Here is a 9,578-nt window from a genome sequence, read left to right as displayed (position 1 = left end):
CCCTGTAGTGCTATTTATCAGTCTGCTGAATGTTGGAGATATCGGCCATAGAGATGTCTGCCTTTTCTTAAATATAATGGAACTAGATGGCACTCAGCTTGTGGTGCTCAAAGCTCCAAGCAGTTTTATGTGGGAACTATTTTCTTTCTACCTAACTACACCTGCTAACTGTATCACTGTGCAGAAGGAAGCGTGCATCTACTCATGGATGAGAGGCTCATGCTTGTTAAAGCGTGAGATGTAAACATTAATAGCATCCTCCTCAACTGAGGTGTAATGTTAGCTAGCTCAGTGGTGCTAGGTGAGCTAGCAGTAGATGCACGCTTCCTTCTGCGCAGTGACACGGTTGGTGGATCAAGTTCAATAGAAGGAAAGTAGTTCCTACATGAAACTGCTCACAACAAGGTCTGTGGATTATCTCGAGTAACTAGGTCATAATTTATGGGAAGAGACATTGCTGTTGAGTTTTACAAATGTATTTTTTGTGCTTCAAGAGAAGGCAGACATCTCTACGGCTAATATCTCCAACATTCGGCAAGTCACAGCAAAACAATCAAGATTGATAAATAGCACTACAGGTAAGAGTAAAAAGGTGTATTTTTGATTTGGGGGTGAACTGTCCCTTTAAATAATGTTGCCATGCTTCTGTATAGTAAAAAAAAATACACGTTTGGGGCTGTGGCAACACCACCTATCTATGAAATATTTGACTAGCCATCAAAAAGATGTAAAATGTTTTGATGATGTAAGTTTCTCCCAGATTTTATTTACTCATTAAACTGTCTCATAGCCAACTCTGCTGCCAGGAATATAATTCTGTCGGAGGAACACTACATCCCTTTATGTACTAAATATAATGAATTCTCTAAAACATTTCTTGCTTGCTACCCATGCTTGGTTGCTAACATTTTTTTATAGGATACACTGGAAGAAGTGATGTAAACAATTGTTCTTTATCAAGCAGTGTGAAATAAAGAGAGAAGTGATTCTTTCTTCATCTTCTGGTTCAGCCAGTGCTTTAACGTGTATTTGTACAGCTGAAATCACATACACTGGTTCAATTTGCTTCAAAAGCCCAAAACAGCCTCGTATGTGCGTTCAATGTGTAAATCCCTTGCCATGAACATGACAGAGGTGACCATGTAAAAGCAAAGCACAGCTTGCATGAAAATATTGAATCACAGACTAAACGTGCCCAATCGCTTCAAAATACACAATTCAAGTGTCCAAACTGTAGCATTTAAGTAAAACACAGACAATCTCATAAACCAGCTCTGGTCTGAGAGTATCGTTTGATTGTCATCCTCCAATAAAACTGCAACACACATACACAGGCGATACACAGACACTAAAACCTTAGATAAGATATGACCAAAGTGATCAGATTACAGATTAAAAGAGTACTGTGTAAGATTTAGTGGCATCTAGTGGTAAGGACTGCAAATTGCAACCAGCTGAAACTTCTCGCAAGTGCCACTTCTTGTGACTTCACGGTTATAATTCCTTCAGTGTTAATTGTTCATGATGTTTTTACTGGGAGCCCAATCAGCAGAGGTGTCTACCTCTCCTAAACAATGGACCAGGTGATTTAAACCGGTAGAAACGCTAAATAAAGCAGTTTCATGAAAAAAAAAAATCAGTGTTTTTCCGATGCTGTTTGGCTTGTTGCGGAGGGGCTGCTAGCTACAGTGGCTGATGCAAGAACCCATCTAGAGCCATTGTTTGGTTTGTCTGTTCTGGGCTACTGTAGAAGCATTGCAGTGCAACATGGGGGACTCTGTGGACAAAGACCATAGAGTGCTCCAGGGATGACGTTTTTCTGTAGGCCAACGAGGAAGTTATATCGCCCTGGTTCCTTTGTCAAAAACCCCTCTGGAATTTTTCCATTGGATTTTGAACTATTGCAGCAAATAGGCTCTGTGGCAGACAAACATTTATGATACTTACATGTTTTGTTTCAGAATGATAATCTGTAGAAATGTTTCTCCTGCTGGCCCAAGAGTTACTGCTTATGTCGCAGACTTTACATTGTGATGACGTCACAAATTTTAAGTTGCTTTTTCTGTGCTTGAGGAAAGTTATACAAATATAAAACCTCCAAAGATCAAAATGGAATAATACAAAGAGTCATACTTGACCTTGTTTACAGCTTGAGGTGTCCCGTCAACAGTTTTACAGTGGTGATCTATGGGTAAAGTGCCTTTTTTGCCGCAGGTGAATTCTTTCACTGCAGTTTTGCTAGTTGCCACTGACGAAAAATTCAAAGCAAAGCTAAGCTGCATTCCTGGGGCCTGACGAAGACCCAGTCCCTTTGTAGATAAAAGCGCCTCATTGTAAGGTAACAAAAACACAACAATCCTTAATTCCAGGTGATAATACACAAAAGAAAACGTCCTTATTACATTTAATTTCTGCCAGTATATCCCCCTAAATCCTACACACTGGACCTTTAAGCAGACTGCAATGAACTTCTCAGGTCATTGACCCCTGATCAGGTTACATGATACCCATAACTGAGTGGTCTTGTCTGAATGAGTTCTGGGAAAAGGAATTGAAATGCCGCACATACTGTAGCTTAATGGCTGTTTACTAACCACAGTGGTTTGGTCTGCATTTGCAGGAACAAAGGCTCTCTGAGCTCACAGAATGATGTGTTAACACAGGAGCCAAAGTCACAGACATACAGCTGAGGATAATGGAAATGCCATTGGTTTTGAATGTATTTGCTACAAACCAGTGTATCAGACAAATTGAAATTAAACCTAATGATGCTGCTGGATTCATTGGCCTGATCCTGATCCCACCCCCAGAGGTTGATTGACAGGCAAGCATCAGCCTCAAAGAGATACACCATGACATAAACAAAAGAAGAAGAAAACCTGCAGTAAAATGAATAAAAAAGCCAGCCATCAAAAATAAAAAGGTCTACTCAGAATATAACAAAGCATCTGAATTCCATCCTCCACTCCTTTGCCATCCACATTGACAACACTGACCTCAACAGCCAGGGCTCCAACACCCGCAACATGGGCTGGACGAAGAACAATCACAGACTACAAAGATGAAAATCAGCAGTGCTGAGGCAATGTCTGCATCTTTCCCAGAGTAACCGTTTCATTATACAAACCGTTTCATTATATTTCTAAAATCCACAGGATGCTGTAGTGCTAAGTCCTGAAAGCGTATGAGGTAGGGTTTGCCCCACTTAAAACTGTTGCCATTTTATTCTCTAAAAAGTTCTCCAAATCTAAAATTACTGGCATTAACCAGAAACTAATTTGATAATCAATTCATGACTCATTATTTACTAGAAAATGTGTAATTTATTGGAAAAATGCCAAACATTTTGCAAGACATATAAGTGACATAGTGTATGAAAACAGCAAAAAGGCGGCACATTAACATTTAATAGAGCTTAATTTAATATATGGTAAACTATCCCAACTGGTCCAGCCACGGGGTCCAGATTTCTCCTTAGTCACTAGTTCAAGGTCCACACAGTTAAATATATTGAGCATCACCCACCAGCTGGGAACCACTGATACAGAACAATCAAAACAACTTGAGGTACATGGATTTGAAGTCCTTGTTAAACTTCGAACTAAAAGTGATTCTAACGTACTTAATTAACGGACATTTGGCAAAACTGAACACAAACAAGATCCCACATGAGGTAGGGTTTGTTCCATTTACACTTGCTGGCATTTTATTCTCTACAATTAATTGGCATTAACCATGAACTAACTCAACAATCAATTAACCATTTGTAATCTATGGAGGAAAAATGCCAACAATTTGGCTAGCATATAAATGGCGTAGTGTATGAAAACAGCAAAAAGGAGGCACATTAACATTTCCCTTTTTGCAAACATGCGGAGGGCTTCATATAGAACGATCAAAACAACTCGAGGTACGTGGACTTAAGTCCTTGTTATAGTTTAAACTAAAAGTGAGTCTGACATACTTCATTAACGGATATTTGACAAAACTGAACACAATCATGAGTCATGACCCCACCATCACTTTAAAAGCAACTACTGTGCACTCATTAATTTCGAAGGTAACAACTGTTTGCTAGGTAGTACAGTCACGTGAAGGGAACCTTTCACCTTTTCAAGAATGTGATTTAAGAAAAACTTTTGCCTCAAGTGCTGCGATTATGTGGCTCCTCACATCTGTCAGTTCTTGTAGGTTTTGACCATGAAGTGACACAACTGACCTGTCTCACACATATTTTGCCAACACAGGGCTACTGGTTTGTATGTCATCTTATATGCTTTGCCGTACGAGACAAAACAAGAATGTTTTTCTGCAGATCTTGACGGGTACGTCTACTCACCAGCGTGGCTTTTCATGTGTTTTTTCAGGGAATTAAGATGTCTGAAATCTTTGACACACATTTTGCACTTATATGGTCTCTCACCACTGTGGATTCTCATGTGGCTTTTCAATCTTGCATTGTCCAAGAATCCTTTCCCGCAGGTCTTGCAAACGCACGACTTCACGCCTGTGTGGATTTTCACGTGGACTCTAAGGTCATGATAACATTTGAAAGCGCTGCCACATGTTGTGCAAGCGTACGGCCTCCTATCAGTGTGGGCTCGTATCATATGGATTCTCATGTCACCACTAGTTATGAAACCTTTTCCACAGTTTTTGCAAGTATGCGGTCTCTCACCAGTGTGGGTTTTCATATGCATGTTAAAGTTTGTATGGTGGGTGAATGTTTTCCCGCAGGTCTTGCAAACGTACGGCTTCTCACCTGTGTGGGTCCTCATGTGGACCAACAAGGTTTCCAAACACGCGAAATCTTGTCCACATGTTTTGCAAGAATATGGCTTCTCACCTGTGTGGATTCTCATGTGGGCTGTCAAGTGAGTGCTACGTCTGAAACATTTCCCACAATCTTTGCAAGTAAACGGCTTCTCACCAGTGTGGATCCTTTCGTGGTTTTTCAACGCTGAAATGCGTGAGAAGGAGGTCCCGCAGGTCTTGCAAGGGTACGGCTTCACACCTGTGTGGGTACTTGCGTGGATTTTCAGGTCACCACTAAGTCTGAAACTTTTCCCACATGTTTTGCACGTATACGGCTTCTCACCAGTGTGGATCATCATGTGCTTTTTCAAGCCTGTAAGGGCAAAGAAGCTTTTCTCGCAGGTCTTGCAAACGTGCGGCTTCTCACCTGCGTGGATTCTTTTCATGTGGGATGACAAAGCAGAACGTACTGTGAAATCTTTCCCACATATTTTGCAAGAGAACGGCTTCTCACCGGTGTGGCTTCTCATGTGGACTGTCAATGTTGAAACATCCCAGAATTTTTTCCCACAGGTCTTGCAAAGGCACTGCCTCTCACCTGTGTGGATTCTTTTAATGTGGACCGACAAGGCACCGTTTGTTGTGAAATCTTTTCCACACGTTTTGCAAACATACGGCTTCTCACCTGAGTGGACCCTCTGAGTGTGGACCTTCAGGGCACTATTTGTTATGAAATCTTTTCCACAGGTCTTGCAAGCATGCTGCTTCTCACCTGTGTGGGTTCTGAGGTGTTTCTGCAGTCGTGAATTGAGCTTAAAATCTTTCCTGCACGTGTCACATTTGAAGGGTTTTTCATTACTGTCACTTTTGCTTTTGTGGCGTCTCTTCTTTAGTTTTGTCTCCGCACTCCTGATTGATCCTGCGTCTCCATGCTCTCCTCCTTCCTGAGTTTGGCTCTCAGCTTCATCAGAGTTGTAAGAGAGGAGCTGGTGGTCACTGTCTGCTTCTGATACCACAGATGTTGTATCCGGCATGTTGAGGACAGGCTCTTCCTCTGTTCTGCAAGTGTACTTCTTCTTGCCTGTGTGGGTTTTGAGGTGCCTCTGCAATATTGAATTGTACTTAAAGTCTTTTCCACATGTGTCACATTTTAAAGGCTTTTTAGCTGTGGGAGTATTACGGTGGATCTCTGACGAATTACGGCTGTCTACGTTGTTACTGTGACTTTTGGTTTTGGAGTGTCTCTTCTTCGATTTTGGCTTCGCACTCCTAACTAATCCTGCATCTTTATCCTTGCCTCCTTTCTGAGTGTGGCCCTCAGCTTCATGAGCGTTGTGAGAGAGGAACTGGTGGTCACTGTTTGCTTCTGATACCACAGAGATTATAACTGGCATGTTGAAGACAGAATCTTTCTCTTCTGAACTTGTGTCATCAGTACTGAAGTTCAGATTCTCATCGTCACTGTGGTCCCTTTCCTCATATGTATGAGCCAACTTTAGGTCATCAGTCTTGTGCTTCAGTACAAGCTGCCCTCCCTCCTGTTCCTCTTTAACCTGTGGAGGCTCTGGGCCCTCTTGGTCCAGACTGGAGCTCCTCTCCTGAACACACAGCTGCAGGTCAGTGAGACCCTCCTCCTCCTCCTTAAAGGCATGTTGCTGTGGGAGCTCTGGAGGGACAGAGAACAACAGGACTGATATGTATTTATACATAATACTGTGAGAGTAAAGAAGAAATAATTAAGTGTAGCCTCACCTATCCTCTCTATCTTTATTTCAGGTTTCCAAATGATGTCCAACAGTATGTGCTGACGCTTGATCTCTTCCTCGTACTCGACGATAGTTTTGTTAACAGCTCTGAATATTTCTTCAGCAGCAGCGGTTAGTCGCTCGTTGACCAACTCTCTCAGACTCTCAGCTGAAGACATGCTTGTTAAATGACAGCTGAAACAATTATCTGCGCTACAATATCGTCTTCTCGCTCATTCATAGTATGTATGCATGTAACCAAACGCAGTTATATATACAGTATTTTTGATGTAACCCGCAGCGGCGCTGGGTGTCACACTGTTAGAGTTCCGAAGGTGGAAGTGATGGAGCTTTTTGTTCCGCTTTCAACTGATGGCAGTCAGCTATTTTACTTCAACTTTTTCCCGCTAAAAGCACCTAGCAACAAATTTACCTGCTTATAGACCATTTCAAACTGGACAACATAAACATTCTGAATGGGTCCCTTAGTATTTCCTGTTTGAATGTATGTTAAGATGTTAATATGCAGAAGCTGACAGGAAGTAAACAGGGACCAAAGTTGTTGCCCCAGCAACAGAATAGCAATGAAACGGTCCATAAAATACATCTGGAAACTTTTAGCAACTTTTAAAAACAGACTCAAACCCTAAAATGTATTTATTTCAATACACTGTTTAAAACTGATTGGACAGAATGTGTAGTTTGACTGAGAAATAACAAAATAAACATAAATTTATGAATTTATAAATTCACTTCTTGCAAACGTGACAACAATCAAAGCAACTTGAGACACATGGATTTTAAGTCCTTGTTATCCTTTAAACCAAAAGTGATTCTGACATACTTCATTAATAGATAGACAAAACTGTACACAAACAAGATCCACTAATGTGCACTCACTGTGAAACTTAAATTTGTTCATTATTTGGAAGATAACAACTGTTTCAAAGAAATACAGTTGCTAACAGAAATATACAGTGAACCTTTACATTATGATATGAACACCTCCTCTTTGTGGAAAACATTTTACATTCAGTTACAGAAACAAAGCTACTGCAAAAGTGTATTACATTCAGGTGGTGAAGACGTCTCCACGGCAGTCTCAGCTTGATAGTCTCTCCTGTGTTTGTTGATCCTCAGGTGTTTTTCAAGGCCCAGTGGCGATGAATGGTGAACGCACTGCCTCTCACCTGTGTGGATTCTTTTGATGTGGACTGACAAGACACCTCTTGTTGTGAAATCTTTTCCACACATTTTACAAGAATATGGCTTTTCACCTGAGTGGATTCCTTTGATATGGACCAACAAGGAGCTATTTGTTGTGAAATTTTTTCCACACGTTGTGCAAGAGAATGGCCTCTCACCAGTGTGGGTTCTCATATGGTTCGTCAACAATGAAACGTGACAGAATGTTTTCCAGCAGGTCTTGCAAACAAACGGCTTCACACCTGCGTAGGTCCTCATGTGGACTTTCAGGTCAAAACTAAATCTGAAATCTTTCCCACATGTTTTGCAGGTATACGGCTTCTCACCAGTGTGGATCATCATGTGCTTTTTCAAACCTGAAAAATACAGAATCTCTTCCCGCAGGTCTTGCAAATGTACAGCTTCTCACCTGTGTGGATTCTTTTGATGTGGGTCGACAAGGCAGTACTTGTGAAATCTTTTCCACATGTTTTGCAGGAATACGGCCTCTCACCAGTGTGGACTCTCATATGGACTGTCAGTGCTGACACACCCCAGAATCTTTTCCCGCAGGTCTTGCAAACATGCGGCTTCTCACCTGTGTGGATTCTCATGTGGACCATCAAGGTTCTACTACGTTTGAAACCTCTCCCACATGTGTTGCAAGAATATGTCTTCTCATCTGTGTGGATTCTTATATGGTTGTTGAATTGTGATTTAGTGCAGACTCTGTTCCTGCAGGTCTTACAAGTATACTTCTCACCTGTGTGGGTTTTGAGGTGTTTCTGCAATTGTGAATTGTGCTTAAAATCTTTTCCACATGTGTCATATTTTAAAAGCTTTTTAGCTGTGGGAGTATGACAGTCAGTCTCTGATGAGTTACGGCTGTCTACGTTGTTACTGTGACTTTTGGTTTTGTGATGTCTCTTCTTTGGTTTTGGCCCTGCATTCCTAACCCATCCTGAGTTTTCATGCTTGCCTCCTTTCTGAGTGTGGCTCTCAGCTTCATGAGCGTTGTGAGAGAGGAACTGGTGGTCACTGTTTGCTTCTGATACCACAGAGATTATAACTGGAATGTTGAAGACAGAATCTTTCTCTTCTGAACTTGTGTCATCAGTACTGAAGTTCAGATTCTCATCGTCACTGTGGTCCCGTTCCTCATATGTATGAGCCAACTTTAGGTCATCAGTCTCGTGCTTCAGTACAAGCTGCCCTCCCTCCTGTTCCTCTTTAACCTGTGGAGGCTCTGGGCCCTCCTGGTCCAGACTGGAGCTCCTCTCCTGAACACAGAGCTGCAGGTCAGTGAGACCCTCCTCCTCCTCCTTAAAGGCATGTTGCTGTGGGAGCTCTGGAGGGACAGAGAACAACAGGACTGATATGTATTTATACATAATACTGTGAGAGTAAAGAAGAAATAATTAAGTTTATCCTCACCTATCCTGTGTAGCTTTATTTCAGGTTTCCAAATGATGTCCAACAGTCTGCGCTGACGCTTGATCTCTTCCTCGTACTCGACGACAGGTTTTGTTAACAGCTCTGAATATTTCTTCAGCAGCGGTTAGTCGCTCGGTGACCCACTTCCCTGGGGCATGGAAATAACACATTGGAATTCTTACTTTAGGTGGTGTTTCCATTTAAGTTCAAATATCTCCAGTGAGGAAGCTGTGAACAAGACAAGAATGACCATGAACACTTACATAAAAATATGTATATTTTCCATTTTAAATTTAAAGGAGGGTAAGATGTGTCAATGTTGTATCACCCTGTTAAAATGACAGGGAATACACAGACACATAGAGGCTAAACCTGAGCAAATTGGTGTGTTTTTTTTCAAAAACACGGCAATAAGCAACTTGATAAGAAATGTCCCACAAATTGCGCCCCCCCCCCCCC

At 41.6% G+C, this 9,578-nt stretch overlaps 1 protein-coding gene across 1 annotated transcript; it reads right to left on the bottom strand.

Moving 5' to 3' along the window:
* Positions 1-3,333: 3,333 nt before the first annotated feature.
* Positions 3,334-6,816, bottom strand: LOC126399365 (zinc finger protein 260-like). The gene is made up of 2 exons (XM_050059242.1): positions 6,508-6,816; positions 3,334-6,421 (listed from the first exon to the last, which is right to left on the bottom strand). The coding sequence occupies exons 1-2, from the start codon at positions 6,677-6,679 to the stop codon at positions 4,332-4,334; spliced, it is 2,262 nt and encodes a 753-aa protein (XP_049915199.1). The 5' UTR covers positions 6,680-6,816; the 3' UTR covers positions 3,334-4,331.
* Between the last annotated feature and the right edge of the window lie 2,762 nt (positions 6,817-9,578).

The sequence above is a fragment of the Epinephelus moara genome, chromosome 13, assembly GCF_006386435.1.
Source record: "Epinephelus moara isolate mb chromosome 13, YSFRI_EMoa_1.0, whole genome shotgun sequence".
In the NCBI taxonomy this organism is placed as follows: Eukaryota; Metazoa; Chordata; class Actinopteri; order Perciformes; family Serranidae; genus Epinephelus; species Epinephelus moara.
This window is presented reverse-complemented; position numbering and strand designations above follow the sequence as displayed.